Source organism: Sciurus vulgaris (assembly GCF_902686455.1).
Source record: "Sciurus vulgaris genome assembly, chromosome: X".
Taxonomy (NCBI): domain Eukaryota; kingdom Metazoa; phylum Chordata; class Mammalia; order Rodentia; family Sciuridae; genus Sciurus; species Sciurus vulgaris.
The window spans coordinates 95,018,254-95,034,271 of record NC_136471.1 but is presented as its reverse complement, the minus strand read 5'-3'; the positions used below and the strand labels follow the sequence as shown (position 1 = coordinate 95,034,271).

Here is a 16,018-nt window from a genome sequence, read left to right as displayed (position 1 = left end):
CTTTTGGTCCCCAGGAGGAGCCTGGGAGGGTGTAGAGAGAATGAATAAAAGAGTCACACCTCCCTGGTCACGAGGTTCTCCAGCTGGAGCGAAGTCAAGGAAAAGGAGCGAGCAGGGAATTGGGTAGGGTGAGGTCTCCTTGTGATGTCTCCCTAGCCAGAGCCCTTGGGGATATATTTTATTTATTTATTAAATAAATACTGGGGAGCAAACCTGGAAACTTTTACATGCTAAGCAAGTGTTCTGACACTGAGCTACATCCCGAGCCCTTCCCATGGGGATCTGAGGATAGGGCGACACAGGGGCTGGGAAGGAGAGTGGCCAGAATGTGAAACAAACCCAAGAAGATGCGTCATAGCAAGCAGGGCTACTCAGAGCGTGATAGAGGATAACTGGCAGGCGAGGCGCCTTCACAGAGGCTGTGGCAGTAACCTGAACTGTGTTCATCAGGTTTGGGTCCCACCCTCCTATCCCAGTCTCTACCCTCCTCTGCCCCCACAAAAGACACACTGAGAAACTGGAGCCGGTTGGACTAGGTGGTTGAGGAGTTTATTTGGGGGAGGAGAATTATTCATATTTGTTCTTCCTCGGGGAGGGGGTCTTCAAACAATACCAAAGGGCAGGGCATGGGAAATGGGGGGTCTGGAGGGGAAAGGGAAGGGCCACAGCCAGACGAAATGGCAACACACGATCACAGGCACTACCGACATCACGGACACAGCAGAGGGTGCAGGACAGGGGCTCCAGACCAGGCCTCCAACCACCTCAGGTTGGATGGAAGTGTGGAGGGAGGGAGGGAGGGGGCAGGGGAAGGGGGAAGAGGGGTGGACCAGTCCCACAGACATGCCTGGCTCTGTCCTTGGATTACCTAGCTATCTGGTCAAGGGGATGGACAAGGGTGTGGGGGCTGTTCCTCTCTGGATCCCACCCCTCACTCTACAAGCCAAATCACTCAATTTTTTCCCAGGTCACCTTCCTTGGTTCCCAGCCTTAGCTAGGGCCATTTCCCCAACCCTTTACAAAACTCACCCTGCAGCTCCTATGCACCCCCCCCACCTACTATCCAAACCTGTTCAATATAAAACACCTTTTCTTCACTGCCCTATTGGGGGAGGGGCTGCCCTTTCTGAAACCACCAGGCACACCCCATTCTAACCCCACCCCTTCTGGAACCCTGACTAGGACCATTCACCCCAAGCTTAGCCCATTCCTGAACCTCACTTCTTGCTCTACTTGAGATGTGTTCCCATTATATCAAGTTCAGATTTCTGAATGTGCCAAGTCACACACGCACCTCTGTAGACTGGTTCCAGCCCAAGACCCAACCACTCTGGAGCCCACTTGCTGGCTCACATAAAGCCCCACACCTTCTAGAGATATGCCCTCCAAGCCCCACCCCAGAATGCTTTAGGCACCCCTTTACTTTAATTACCCCCTGCTGACTAGTCCCCTCCACTCCAGAGCTCCCTTACAAGACCACCTAAGATCCAAGCTGTCCTCTCTACCCCAAGATCCCAGGTCTCTGCCTTTTTCCTGCCCTCAGGGTTGAATTTTCCTTCACAGCTTTGTTCAGGCATGGCTGGAGGAACCAAGGCCAGAGTTAGGAGGGGGGGGGGGAGAGAGGTGAGAGAGTCTGAATTCACACCCACCCTCCCCACACAGCTAAGGTCTGTCCCCTCCCTGTCCCCCTTCCAGAGTCCCCAAAATTCAGGGGACAGGGACAGGGATCAGAGAGGGGCTGAGGAATGCAGGGGAAGGGGCAGGAGTAGGACAGGAGCCCACTCAAGAATGGGCCCCTAGTGCATGAAGGGAGTAGTAGGGTGAGGGCAGGGCTCAGACAGATAAATAGATATTTATATATAATATATATATATATAAACAGCAAAGACAGTTAGGGTCTCCTGGCTTGAGGGGTGGAGACCTAGGATGTAGGGGCAGGAAGGGGGGCAGGCCTTCTCCTGAGCTCTTGCCCACCCATGGGGTCCTCCCGGGCTGCACTGACCTGTAGAGACAAAAAACACAGAAAGGAGAAAGGGTCCAAACACAGGTGGCACCCTTGGGGAGGAGTTGCCCCCTTTCCCTATGGGCTGCTTTATCCTTCTTTCTTCACTCCCAGCCCTGGAGTCAGTTTCTTTCCAGCTGCCTTCATGGGGTTCCTGACTTTGAGCCCACTGGGTTAGGTACTGATGCCATTAAGGTCCCCCATTCCCAAGTAAAAATGTCCATTAACAGCTACTGTTCCAGCCATTGATGATATGCTGTATTGCGAAAAACAAAGATCCCTGTCTTTATGGGGCATACATTGTGGCAGGGGGAGACAGACTTCTGTCAATGATGCATAAATGAATTATATAGCATAACATAAATTCATAAAAATGAACTAGAATGAAAGTGGAGTGAACAAGGGGAAGAGTGGTAGGTGATGTCAGGAATGGGGTCTCACGGGGCCTGTGGACCAAGTTGTGAAGACTCCAACTTTGCCTGTGGATGTGGTATGAGCCATGGAATGGTTTTGGGCAGGGAAGAGTAAAATGAGAGTAAATGTCTCATGTTGTTTCAATCATTTACTCAATAAAATGTTTCATAGCATGAAGAGTGCTCTAAGTGATGTGTGTCCAGTATGAATAAGTTATGGTCACATTCCCCAGTCTAGTGGAAGAGACAGTGAATAAACATATACACTAATAATTTTAGATCATGATAAGGAAAAGCACAGGGCACTATGAGAGAGATGACAAAGAGGGATTTGTTTTAGACAGGCAAGATCTCACTGAGCAAGTGACCAAAAGGATGAAAGGAAGCTGGCTAGATAAATATGAATTTGTGTGGGTGTGAAACTCCAGGAGGAAAGTGTTTAAAGACCATGAAGTCAGATTGTGCTTGATACACTGTGGTGGCCAGTTTGACTGAAACAGAGTGAGTAGGGGAATGGTAGGTGAGGTCAGGAAAGTGAGATGGGGGTGGGGGGCTAAATGTGTAGGGCCTTATGTACATAGTGAAGACTTCTGGTTTTAATTTAAATGAGATGGGTGAGATGGGAACTACAGCTGACTTCTAAGCACAGGAGAGCCATGCCTAATTTAGGATATAACAGAATCACTCCAGATGCTGCATAGAACAGAATGAGAATGGGGGTGCACACCTGTGAAGAGGTCAGGGGAGATGATGGTAAGAAGTGGAAAGACTATGAATTTATTTTGATGGTAGGGCCCACAGGGCTCTTTGTTGAATTCGATGAGGGATGCTTTAATAAATATCCTGCCCTTTGCATCCTGGCTAACCCAGCTCCAGAAACTACCTCAACTCACATGTTGCCACCTCCTTGCCTTCTTGGCACCCTCCATCACCTATATCTGCCCACCTCCCTCAACCCAGGGAAACTCTATCACTGAATTACATCCCCAGCCCTTTTTATTTTGAGGCAGGGTCTCACTAAGTTGCAGAAGCTGGACTCAAACTTTCAATCCTCCTGTCTCAGCCTCCACAGTAGCAGGGATTGCACCACCACTGATGGCTCACTTCTCTTTTAAAAGGCACAGCAAAAAGGTCAGCTAGCCTTGGTGAACGTGGTTGTGAAAGCCTGTAATTCCAATGATCTGGAAAACTGCAGCAGGAGGATTGCAAGTTCAAGGCTAGCCTGGACAATTTAGCGAGACCCTGCTTTAATATAAATAATAGTAAAAAATAAATAAAAGAGCTGGGAGTGTGGCTTAGTGGTAGGCCAGTCCTGGGTTTAATCCCCAGTACTGCAAAAATAGTAAGTGAAAAAAGTTTCAGTCCTACCCCTTTTCCTCCTTTGAAATTCCACACCACATACTTAATCTCGAAGACCGGGGAGAGGTGGCAGATATATCACCTCCTCTGGCATTGGTGAGCTCATCTGACCTTCAAGACTCAAGCCATTTACACTGAAAATCTATTGGCTTTACCGCCTATTGGCTAACCTATCACTTCTAAGACCCACCTCTTCCGCAGCTCCTTCACTCTGCCGATGTTCTACTGCGCAAGTCCTCCTGTGATTCTCTCCTTTCATTGGCTTCTCTGCCTACTTGTTTCTCCCCTTCCTTCCCGCGGAGCTGCACTTCTCCCTCCCTCTCATTGGCTTGTTATTTTGCTAATCTTCAAGCACCACTGATTTTCTCCCCATTCATTGGCTAGCTTTTCCGCTGCGGTAATTTTATTGGTTCCTTCAAACTTCGGTCCTTACTCGCGGTCAAAAGTCCTAGGCAAGGTCCATTCCTGACTCTTATTGGTTCACTGGCCCGCCCATCTCCTTTCAAGTACCCTCCTTGGTCACGTCACCCGCCAGTCACTCACCAGATTACATCTGATTGGAGAAGGAGGTGGGCGCACCCTGCGGGCCGTAGCCTTGCTGCCCATAGTCGCCCTGAGGCCCGTAGCCACCGCCACCGCCGCCGGCGGGCTGCCCATAGTCGGGCTGGTAACCACCCTGGGGCCCGTAGGAGTCCTGGGGCCCATACCCGCCGGGGCCCTGCCCGTATCCTGCATCTCCGTAGGCGTCCCCAGGTGCTGGTTGCTTCTCGGGGGCGCCAGGAGGTGCCCGCAGGAACGGGGCGGCCCAGCCTGTCTCCTTAAACACGAACCACAGGTTGCCGACCCAAAGCACCAGGTTGAGGAAGCCGAAAACCTGCAGGGAGATAAGGCCTGGCTGTAGTCCCCTGCCCATTGCCTTGGCGGCCCCAGGGAACTTCAAGGCCATGCACACAGGAATGGGCACATAGTACATATAGTGCATGAATTTGTGGACTCCTGGAGGGTGGTTTCTAAAATCCCGACTGAGTCCCAGGGTTGAACGTCAATAGACAAAAAAATCATCGTGGGCATGGGGTGCACGTTAGAATTAAGATTCCTGGGGATGTGGCGCTGTATTAGTATTCCATACACAAGTATTTATCTATTTACATACATTACATGTTTACATGTGTATAAAATATAGTAAATTTAAGTTTGTAATATGTTTATCATAAGATACAAGTATATTTTTTTTAAACTAGGTTCCGAACCCAGGGCCTTGAGTATGTGTGCTTTACCACTGAGCTCCAGCCTTATTTTAATTTCAAGACGGGGTCTTGATTAGTTGTCCAGGCTGGCCTCAACTTGGGATCCTCCCGCTTGTTTCCCTAGTAGCTGGGATTTCAGGAGTACACTACCACACCTGGCTATAAGCATACATTTTTTATTAAATATACCACTAACAGGGCTGGGAATATAGTTTGGTGGTAGAGCCCTTGCCTAGCATGCATGAGGTCCTGGGTTCAATTGCCAAAAAAATAACAAATAGGCCACTAACACCCCCCCCACACACACATACATGGATACACAAATATGTAGTAAATTCATATGTATAAAATATGTAATCATATGCTCTCATATTAAAATATAAATACATGGGAGCCAGACCCAGTGGCACATGCCTGTAGTCCCAGAGACTCGGAAGACAGGCAGGTGGACCACAAATTCAAGGCTAGCCTGGGCAACTTTGTAAGACCCTGTCTCAATAAAAAATAAAAATGACAGGGAATGTACCTCAGTGGTATAGTGCCCCTGGCTTCAATCCCCGGTAGAACAAAAACAAAACAAAAACATATAAATATGTTGACTGTAAAAAATATTTTAAAAACATAAAACATTTGATATGTCTTTTGCTATATGTTGAGCTATATGTTGAGCCTACATCTAAGTGCTTTACATGTTATTAATTCACTTAAAATTCTTTTTTTTTTGGTACTAGGAATTGAACCCAGGGATGCTTTACTACATTTCAGAACTTTTTATTTTTTTCATTTTGAGACAGTGTGTCAGTAAGTTGCTTAGGGCCTCTCTAAATTGCCCAGGCTGGCCTTGAACTTTCCATCTTCTTTCCTCAGCCTCCTAAATTGCTGGGATTACAGATATGTGCCACCATCTGCAGCAAAATTTCATTTTTACTTTTAATTTTTTAATTTTTAAAAAAATACATATTTTTTAGTTGTTGATGAACCTTATTTTCTTTATTTATGCATATCAGTACAGAGAATTGAACCCAGTGCCTCACTTATGCTAGGCAAGCACTCTACCACTAAGCCACAACTCCAGCCAAAATTTCATTTTTAGACAGGAAGTAAAATCTCCATTTTATTTTGCTCAACATTTTATTTATTTATTTATTTATTTATTTATTTATTTATTTATTTATTTATTTATTTATTAAGACTGGGTCTGGCAACGTTGCCCAGGCTGACCTCAAACTCCTGGACTCAAGTGATCCTCCTGCCTCAGCCTCCAGAGTAACTGGAACTATAGTCCCATGTTACCATGCCTAGTTGATATTTCTATTTTATTTAATTAATTTACTTGGCCCTGGAGATTGAACCCAGGGGCACTTTACCACTGAGTTATATCCCCAGCCCTTTTGATTTTTAAAATTTTGAGTCAGGGTCTTGCTAAGTTGCTTAGGGCCTTGCTATGTTGCTGAGGCTGGCCTCCAGCTTGCAATCCTTCTTGCTTCAACCTCCTGAGTTGCTGGGATTACAGGTGTTCACTACCATGCTTGGCTGATATTTCCACTTTTAATTTTTTTAGTTGTAGATGGACACAATACCTTTATTTTATTTATTTATTTTTATATGGTGCCTCACACATGCTAGGTGAGCACTTTACCACTAAGCCACAAACCCAGCCCTGATATTTCCATTTTAAAGCAGACAAAATTGAAGCCCAGAGAAGCTAAGTTGCCCAAGGTCTCAATCAGCAAGTGACAGAAACGTAACCTATAACATTTATATGCAATTTACATTATGCCAGGCCCTTTTCTAATCACTTTGTATTTTATTAGTTCATGAAATACTCAAGTTTGGAGCAAGATCAATTAGTAGTCTTCAATTTACATGCTCAAATAGAGCCTCAAGTGGCAGTGTGACTAGCTTTAGATCACATAGCTTACAAGTGGCAGAGCTAGGATTTGAACTCAAAAGTAGGGAAGCATTTCAAGTTATTCTTTCCTTTTGCACATAAGAAAACTAAGGTCCCAAGATGATACTGAGTTGTGGGAGGTTCTACATGACGAGGTTGGGCCTGGGATCCAAGTTTCCAATTTAATGTGGATGGAAGGCTTCCTGTTCCCCACTAGGGGACAGTATGTGGCATCACAGTGGCTATCACTGTTATCTCATCCTTCAATATTCTGTTGTTGGTATGCCTCCTCCAGGGAGCCTCCTTGGATCTCTCCTGACCGTCCTCTCATTTTCACTCTCCACCACTCTCTATGCCAGACTGTAAGATTCCCAGCCTCCCTCCTCCAACAGGCCCAGTTTCCCAGCACTTACCACTGAGGTGTTGAGTCCTGAGGTCACAGGGTCCCTCAACTCCTTGCATGTGTTGCCTGTCTGGCGGCAGACACCCATCTCCTTGATAATGTTCTCTGGGTCTGTGGCCATCTTCACATCTGAGAGCCCCTTGGCCCAGGCAGATGAGCTTACTAGCCACATGAAGGCAAACACTGCTGTGGCTAGAAAGTCCTAGGGTGGATGGGGTGAGGAAGGTGGCATTGTGAGTGGGCTACTTCACACTGAGAGTTCCTGGGATCAGAAGCTTTCTTGGGAGGTGGGTCCCCCAGAAGAGCCTCTTTCTTCCCTGCCTTTTTAGCTGTGAAGCCTACAATATTTTCACCTGAAGGTGGCCCTCCCAGCTTTAGTTAGTGTGTGTGTATGTGACACAGACGATATGGGAGTTTGATTGTGATGTGTGGGTGCAGGTGTTGGGGGAGGAACTGTGTGGGATGTTTCCGAATTTGTGGGAAGTGGTGTGTCTTTCCGCTTTCATCTGCATGTGGGAATTTGTGTCATTTGATGTCTGGGATGAGGGTGTGTGAGTACAGCTGTGTAGGAATCTGTCTGTGTGGCAGGATGACATGCGTGACTGTCACAGTGAACTTCTGCATACTCCTTCCTTTGATCTAGACTGCGTGGTTGTGAGAGAACTGGTAGGTTCACTGGTGTAGGCCTGTCTGGGGTTTTTTGTAGGCTGTGAGTGTGTCCCCAGGACCCTCTGGCTTCGTCACTCCCTGATGCCCAGTGGGGACTCAAAGAGACAGCAGCAGCAGCAGTAATGTGTGGCTGTTATGATGGCTGCTTCCATGTGGGCCTGTCTGGGAAGCGGGTGTGCCTTTGAGCAAAATGAGCTGTGTCCCCCCCTCCCTGCACGCAAACAGCTGGGAACTCACCATCATGGGTCCTTTGTTGTTCTCTCGGTACTTGTTCTGCAGGAAGATGTAGGTGGCTAGAGCCCCCATGGAGTAGAGGAAGGCAAATACAGCCACGGTGACAAAGAATTCAGCGGAAGAGGAGTAGTCCCCCACTAGGAAGACCTTGGTGGTGCCCCCTCGGCAGGTGGGTGCATCAAAGTACACTTGGTGCAGCCTACAGAGAGAAGTGGGCAGGTGTGGTACAGCACCTAAGAATTCCATCAGCCCTCTGCCCAGTCATGGGTCTATTAGATTCTGACAAGATCCCAGGAAGAGGAGGAAATGACCATTCACAAAGCACCTGTGATGTACCCAGTCACATTTCATTGACAGCTAGCTCAAAGCATCCTAGTGAGAGGGGTTATGCATGTTCCACTTCAACCTAGGCACTCTTGTCTCTTGGTTATTCCTAGAACTTTCCAGTCATCCTCTTAACTCAGGATCTTTGCACCAGCTGTTTCCTTTCCCAGGAATGATCTTCTCTTAAAAATCTTCATGTCTTACTCCCCCATCTTCTTCAAGCTTTGCTCCATTGTCACCTTCTCAGTGAGACCTTCCCAGAAAACACTATTTAAAAATAAATTGAACTATTTCCTTCCAGTATGCCTTAACCCCCTTCCTTATTCCATTTTTCTCTGAAGCAGTGATCCCCACCTAACACACCAGGATTTTTGTTTTTGATTTTTGTTTATTTATCTTGATTTTTGCTGTAATTACAAGAGGGCAGGGTTTTTTCTTGTTTCGTTCACTGCTGTATCCCCAGGGTCTGGAGGACCCTGGAGCACATAATAGGTTTTCAAGCAGTATTTACTGAATAAAATGTACAGAGGTACAAAAAATCTCAGAGAAGTACATTAACTTGACTAAAGTCACAGAGCTGGCAAGGGAATGGCAGAGTTGGAATCTGAATCCTGTTTTCCCCCTATATCATGTTGACTCTTCTCCCCATCCCACTTCAGGTTCCTGAGAGAAAAAAAAAAGTATGCATAGCAGAGGAGAGCCCAGTGTCTACAAAATAAGAGTAGTCAGAGAGAAAGGACGGTAGAAGGGATACTGGAACAGGATGTATGTATATGAGGTGAAGACAGTCTGGGTGAAATGGAGGAGGAAATTGTAGGGGCAAACTGTTATGGGGTAAAGGCCTGGAATGGGGGCCTAGAGCTCTGGCGTCAGATTGGGGGCAGGATTCTGAGACTCAGCAAATGGAGCCAGTGTCCTTGTATAGCAGAGTTCCTGAAGGAAGGGGCTTAACATTTATTGCTCATCTGCTAAGTACTTTATATAACTATCTTATTTAATGATGCCTTTCCAGCAATTTCTCTAAAGTGAACATTACTAGACCCATTTTACAGATGAACAGAGGTTTAGCAAGGCTGTACAAAGAATTGAGTCTGGGTTTGAGTTTCTGTGTTTCTAGTGGGCTGAGTTGAGAGAGGGCATATCCAAGGGGGAATGAGGGATCCTTAGGGTGTATCAGGACAGTGAGGAAGGAAGAGCAGGAATTGGGACAAGACTTTTTGAGGGAGACTTGTGGGTAAAAGGGCAGATCCTTCTGACCTGAGGTTCTAGGCACCCGGGAGTCCATAGGGAGCTTTTCTGATGTGGCTTTACAAAGGGCCAATCTTAAATAGTGTTCTATGCTGTCAACTACCACTCCTCCCTGGTTTCTATGAACCAGTGGATCCCTGTTTGCTCCTTTACCTCTCAGGTCGGTCATGCTTTCCCAGTGCTTCCACTTCTTTCTATCATTATTCAGAGTCTGGGCTGGGATTTCCTCTATTTTAACTGTTTCCTCTTCCCACTGAGTGATCTCTTACCCTGAGTGATACATTTACCCTTAGTGAGCCAAAAGCCCTAGTTTCCAACTCAATGCCTGGCCTCCTTCCTGTGTTCCTAAAACTGATTTCTTTTACTTATTTAACCAACATTTATCGAGCAACTTTTTCAGTATTGAACCCAGGGTCTTGTGCATGCTAGACAAGTGCTCTGCCACTGAGTTACACCACCAGTCCTTCTTATTTTATTTTCAAACATGGTCTCAATAAGTTGCCCAGGCTGGCCGTGAACTTGTCATCCTCCTGCCTCAGCCTCCTGAGTAGTTGGGATTATAGGCCTGCACCACGATGACTGGCTCTTAGTGAGCATTTCCTGTGTGCCTGGCACTAAGCTAAGCACTTTGCAAGTATTAACTCATTTATGACTTGCCAAAACCTTGGAATAGGCATTATCATCCCTATTTATAGATGAGGAAGTTGAGACTCAGAGTGATTATGTGATTTGGCTAAGTAGTAGAGAATCCTTAATGAAAATTGTGTCTATAGGTCTGACTCCCCACCCTTCAGGAGGTCGTGACCATACCAGGTGGCTCGCTCTTGGACACCTAGGATCCTGGACAGAGCCCAGTGTACAGTGTAAGCTCAAAAAATGCCAGAATTGTTTAACTGGGGATCATCGTTCCCTATATCTAAGCAGCACCTGCTCATTCTTCACCATCAGAAAATCCTGTACGAGGATCCCCTCCTAGAATTTCTCTCCATCTGCAATTATCCTCTCTATCAATTTGTTTGTTATCAGATAGACTCCACATGGGTAGGGAGAATGGTCTGTTTTAGTCACTTTTACATCCCCAGTACTTTGAGCAGTACCTGGCAAACAATAGGTTCTCAAAAAATGTGTACGGAATAGATGAATGAATGGAGAATAAACAATATTGACTAATTGAGCACCTACTGTGTTAAGATATATATCTTTTACTATTTTTGTTGTTGTTGTTGTGCTGAGGGTCAAACGCAGGGCTCAGGCAAGTGTTCTACCACTGAGCTACATCCCTGGCCCTGTGTTTTACATTTTTTCTTTTGTGGTTCTAGGAATTGAACCCAGTGGTGCTCTATCACTGAGCGACATCTCCAGCCATTTTTATTTTATTTTAATACAGAGTCTTGCTAAGTTGCTTGGGCTGGTTTTGAACTTGCAATCCTCCTATCTTAGCCTCCAGAGTAGCTGGGATTACAGGTGTGTTACTTTTTAATCTTGTTTATTGTCTGTCCCTTACCCCTTCCCTTCACTAGGACAGAGCCAGAGGGTGACAGCCTATGTCTGTCTTGCTCACCATATGTCCAGAGGAGTGCCAGGTACACAGCAGGTGCTCAGTGCATGGGCAGTAATCCCAGTGGTTGTGACCTCTTGAAGTAGGGGCTGGGCAGAAGCCACTGGGTAGGAAGTATTGCCCAGTCCCACCCTACCCCTGCCTCTCCCAGGTCTGTTGGGATCCCAGGGTGGGGGCACACCTGAAGGGGTACTCAAATTCAACCTCGATGCTGAGGTCACTCTCCGTCTTGTTGGCACACTCCACGCTCAGCCGGAGCTCCCCGTTGTAGCTGCCGCATGTGGCAAAGGCGAAGATGGCAAAGACCTTGGGCAGTAGGGATGGGGATGGTCATATTGAGCCTGTCTGCATGTGGGAGGGGGGTGCCCTCGTCTGGACAGATGGGGGCCCAGCACAGGCAGCAGCAGATGGAGAGGTCCCCACCCCCATCCCCTAATCAGGGCTCATCGTACAAGCTGATTACAGGGGTGTGGCTGTCTCTTCCTCTTTCTCTCTTTCCCTGTGCCTCTCTGTCTCGACCCCTCTATGCTCTTATGTCTTCCTCTCTTTCTATGTGTTTTACTGTGTCTCTATATCTTTTGGTATCTCTGTTTCTCTACACATCTTTTTGTCTTTCTCAGATGTCTGTCTCTCTGTGTCTCTTGATTTTCTGCCTCTCTTATATCTAGGTGTCTCTTTTTGCTTTCTCTGTATGAGTGTATGTCTATGTCAGTGTCTTTCAGTTTCTTGGTCTGTTTGTCTCTGTTTCTCTACTGTCTCTCATGAGGTCAATATATAGTTCTCTCTGTGTCTCCCTTGTATCTTTTTCTCTGTGTTAGTTTCTCTTTTATTTCTGAGAATCCCTGTCTCTCTACCCGACCCCGTTTTTTTTCCCTCTCCCTGTGTCCATTTCCCTTTGCATCTCTGTTCTCTGTGCATCTTTCTCTGACTCTCTTTTCTTCTCTGTTTGCCTTTCTATCTGATTTCCTTTTTTCTCCATCTCTATCTCCATCATTTCTTGTCTCTCATTCTCCCTGTCTCTTTCACTGTCTCTGGGTTTCTCTGTCTTTGCATCTCTCCCCCAGCAATGAGCTTCAGGCTCCACCTCCCCCACCCCTCCCTCACTTCAAGAAAGGATGTAGGACGTCACAATATGTCACTTCACGACGGGGGTACCCTCAGCCCTATGTGACGTCACAGCCCACCCGTTCCTTGGCTTCAAACCCCTGGGACCTCACCCCGAAGCCCACTTTCCTCATCCCCTTCCACTGTCCATCCATTCCTTGGCTCCTACCCCTCCTCCTCCTCCTCCCTGGTTCTTCTGAACCCCCACTACCTCTGCCTCTCCCTTCAGTGCTCCCCACAACCCAGATCACACTCACCCATTGCAGCACCTTCACGAAGCCAAGGGGCTCCTTGACCACCCGGAACTGACCCCCAGCGACCAGCTGAGGAGAGAGAGTGGGGTGGGGTGGGGTTGGGAGGAATGGACAGGGAGGTGAGGGGAAAGGCTACCAGGTAATGACCCCTGGGGATAGGGCATGTGACCTCTGGGAGGGGGTGGCATTTGGAAAGGTAGTGAGAAGGAAAAAGTGGCACCTTGGGGAAGGTGTGAACACCAGGGTCTCTGTGCAAAGACCCCCAGGGTTCAGGTCTAGTGGAGAGGTCTGAAGTAATGGTGGGTCAGATGGCAGAGGTCAGAGGTGAAAAAGACAGGGATGGGGTCTGGACTACTTAGGGAAGGTAGGTGTGAAATCCTTAAAGGTGAATCAGATAGGGAAGAAGGTCGGAGAAGAGAGTGAGGAAGGAGTCGGGGTTCACTAGGGTGGGGGAGGGGGTCTTGAGTGGTGAAGGTGAGTCATAGTAGGGTGGGAGGTGGGTTATCTAAAGTGGGGTAGGGGTCCACAGTGGTAAAGGTGAGTCAGATGGGGGAAGTCTGAGGAGATGAGGATAAGGAGGGGTTGGTATTGGTTAGGGAGGGGGCGAGGTTCGAGGTGGTGAACCAGAGTGAGATGGCGGAGAGGGTCTGAACTGGTTAAGGTGGGGGAGAGCTAGGACATGGCTTCACTGGATAAGTGTTGTGGGAGAAGAGATTGGGGGGCTTGGAGAAGCAAAATCGGATGGTCACCCTAGGTTTGCTCTGGGGAAAGGAGTGGTCATCTACCGGGGTGCAGTCTGTTTGGGAGGGGCGGGTGCCAGCCCTCCCCCACCCCACCCCCACACCTTCTGTCGCTCTATTTCCTAGCTCATCCGCAGCCCCTCCTGAGTCTTCCTTCCACTCTCCCTCCCCTCCCCCTTCCCTTTCCCCCAACCCCAAGACCCCTCATTCTTCCCTCGAGGTCACTAGTAATGATCAGGGCTTTTGGCGGCCTCCGCTGCGGCAGTGAGGACAGCCCTCGCTGCGGCAAAGAGCTCACTCCTTTTTTCCACATCCCTCATCCTCCCCTCGCCTGCCGCAGACCCCCAGCCCCAGCACCAGGGAACGGGTCTCTGTTGCCAGGACCCTGGCCACCACCTCTCAGAGTCGGGGCGCCAAGGCGCCCCGGGTCCGGAGGCCTGGAAGCAGAGGGCTCTGTCCGCGGTGCTGGAGCGCGTACCTGATTCACCACGTCCATGTCTGCCAGCAGCAGCATCAGCAATGCAGGGGGCGGGAGGTGCCTGCTAGCAAGGGCGGGCGCGGGGCGCGGAGGGGGCGGCGCGCGATCGTTGGAACAGCCCAGGCGGCGGCAGCCCCGCCCCTCGCACCCCCACCCCTCGCGCGCCTGCGCACAACAAGCTGTTTCCCGGTCCCTCTGGCCGCCATTCCAGCCTGGAGGCTGGAGACCTGAGAGCGTTCTGGGAACAGCTTTCTCTCTGAAAAGACAGCTAGAGGTTTGGGGAGAGGAGGACCGCTCATTCCTACAGTATTATACTTTTCCAGGCCCTTTCCCGAGTTTGCTAAATGTTCACTCATTTAATCCCTGTGTAGGAGGTACTATCAACCGTGTTTTTACAGATGAGGAAAATGAGTCCCCCGGGAGGCTAAGTGACTTGCACAAGGTCACCCAGCTAGTAATTGGCAGTGCTCAGAGTCGCTGCAGTTTAAACATAGTTCAAGGTCCTAAGGGTTCCTTTCCGAAAGTCTGAACTTTAGGTACATCCAAAAACCTGTTCCTCCCTCATCTTATTTTCTTGTCCTCTTGGTCAAATTCTTGCCTACTCCAATTCTGCGGTTTACTTCCTCTTTATTCCTCAGCACTACTCCTCCATGCTGCTAAAACTAGACCTATCAAGGTCAATAGTGATTGCCATGTTGCAAAATCGAATGGATGAAATACAGTTGGGGCTTAAGATGCTCAAGTTCACTCACACTAAGAGGAGTGCACATAAAAATGACTAATACTAAATGCTAACAAATCATTACATCATTTTACCTGACAACACTAGCTGCCACTAGAGGAAAAAGAAACTTTTCAATTTAGACACTTTTGTAGCTTTTGAATTTTGAAACATCAGAATGTATACTTATTTTTATAACAAATCATACAAATATGTAATGGATGCTTCCTAGTTGTTGCCTTATGGAGGGAAGCAAGTGTACAGGATGGGTGAAGAACATGGGATTTAACATTCAGCTGCTGGAATTTGAACCCCATCTCTAATATTTATTCCTCTTTGACCTTGGACAAGAAAGAAGGTTTAAAACGGTGTACATAGGGTTGTTATACTGATTAAACACAATAACCACTGTAACGTACTTAGCACAGGGCCCAATAAATGGTTAATTTTATCTCTTTCACTTCTCTGGAATCCATTCACTTCTTGCCATCTCCTCTGACACCTTCCTTAGCTAAGGCAACCATCATTTCTGCCAATTTTAGCATCTCCAGTCTCTTTCCCCTCCCTTCTGTTTTCAGCACAGCCATCAGAGCATCTATTTAAAATGCACAGTTAACTATGTCACTACCCTACTCAAGTCCCTCCCATGATTCCCCACGCTCTAAATCCCACATTTTGGGTCCTAGCATTCAAGGCTCTGCATGATCTGGCCTCAGGCAGTCTCTCATACTTCATCCCATAGCAGTCACCTTTCACTCTCTATGCACTGCCCAAGACTTGCGATCCCACCAGTCCAAAACTTCAAGACTTTGTTTCAAGGTCTAGCATAACTCTTTGGAATTCCAGTCTCCAATTCTGGCTTTCCCCAAATTTCAGTCCTGATGTGATTGACGCAAATGATACAAATGAGAAACCCTTGCTCTGAGATTGAAGAGACCCTAAGTCAGACCCTCCCCAGTTGGCCCCATCCTGCATCATTCACTATGATGCTTCCAATGCCCTTGGAGAGGACCTCAATCCTGCTTTGGATAAGCCTTGTCTCATGTCTGAGGCAGCTCATATTTCCCTGAGGGAAGCCCAGAATGGTGCCTGGCATACAGCAAATGCCTATAAACCTTCCCTGAATGAACGAGACCCCAAAGGTGGAGTAATGAGTAGAGGTGGAGCAACAGGCAGAAAAAAAAAAGAGCTTGGGGATCTGTATGGGAAGGAGAGTGAGTGATTCTCAGGTGATTTGGGGGAGGAAAGGGGGCCGATGAGTGGGTTCCCTGGGGATGGGAGCCCCACCCTTTGCTGTCATCTATATCTTCTACCAATGAATTTAGGTCTTCTCTTTCTTGGGCAGAAGGTGGGAGGAGAAGACAGCGTGATCC

General features: G+C 47.8%; 1 protein-coding gene across 1 annotated transcript; it reads right to left on the bottom strand.

The window, feature by feature from the left end:
* Positions 1 to 523: 523 nt before the first annotated feature.
* SYP (synaptophysin) lies at positions 524 to 14,016 on the bottom strand. The gene is made up of 7 exons (XM_079123917.1): positions 13,925 to 14,016; positions 12,710 to 12,775; positions 11,530 to 11,654; positions 8,222 to 8,417; positions 7,326 to 7,517; positions 4,318 to 4,648; positions 524 to 2,002 (listed from the first exon to the last, which is right to left on the bottom strand). Exons 1-6 carry the CDS (start codon positions 13,958 to 13,960, stop codon positions 4,322 to 4,324), a joined length of 942 nt encoding a protein of 313 aa, XP_078980043.1. The 5' UTR covers positions 13,961 to 14,016; the 3' UTR covers positions 524 to 2,002; positions 4,318 to 4,321.
* Positions 14,017 to 16,018: the final 2,002 nt, after the last annotated feature.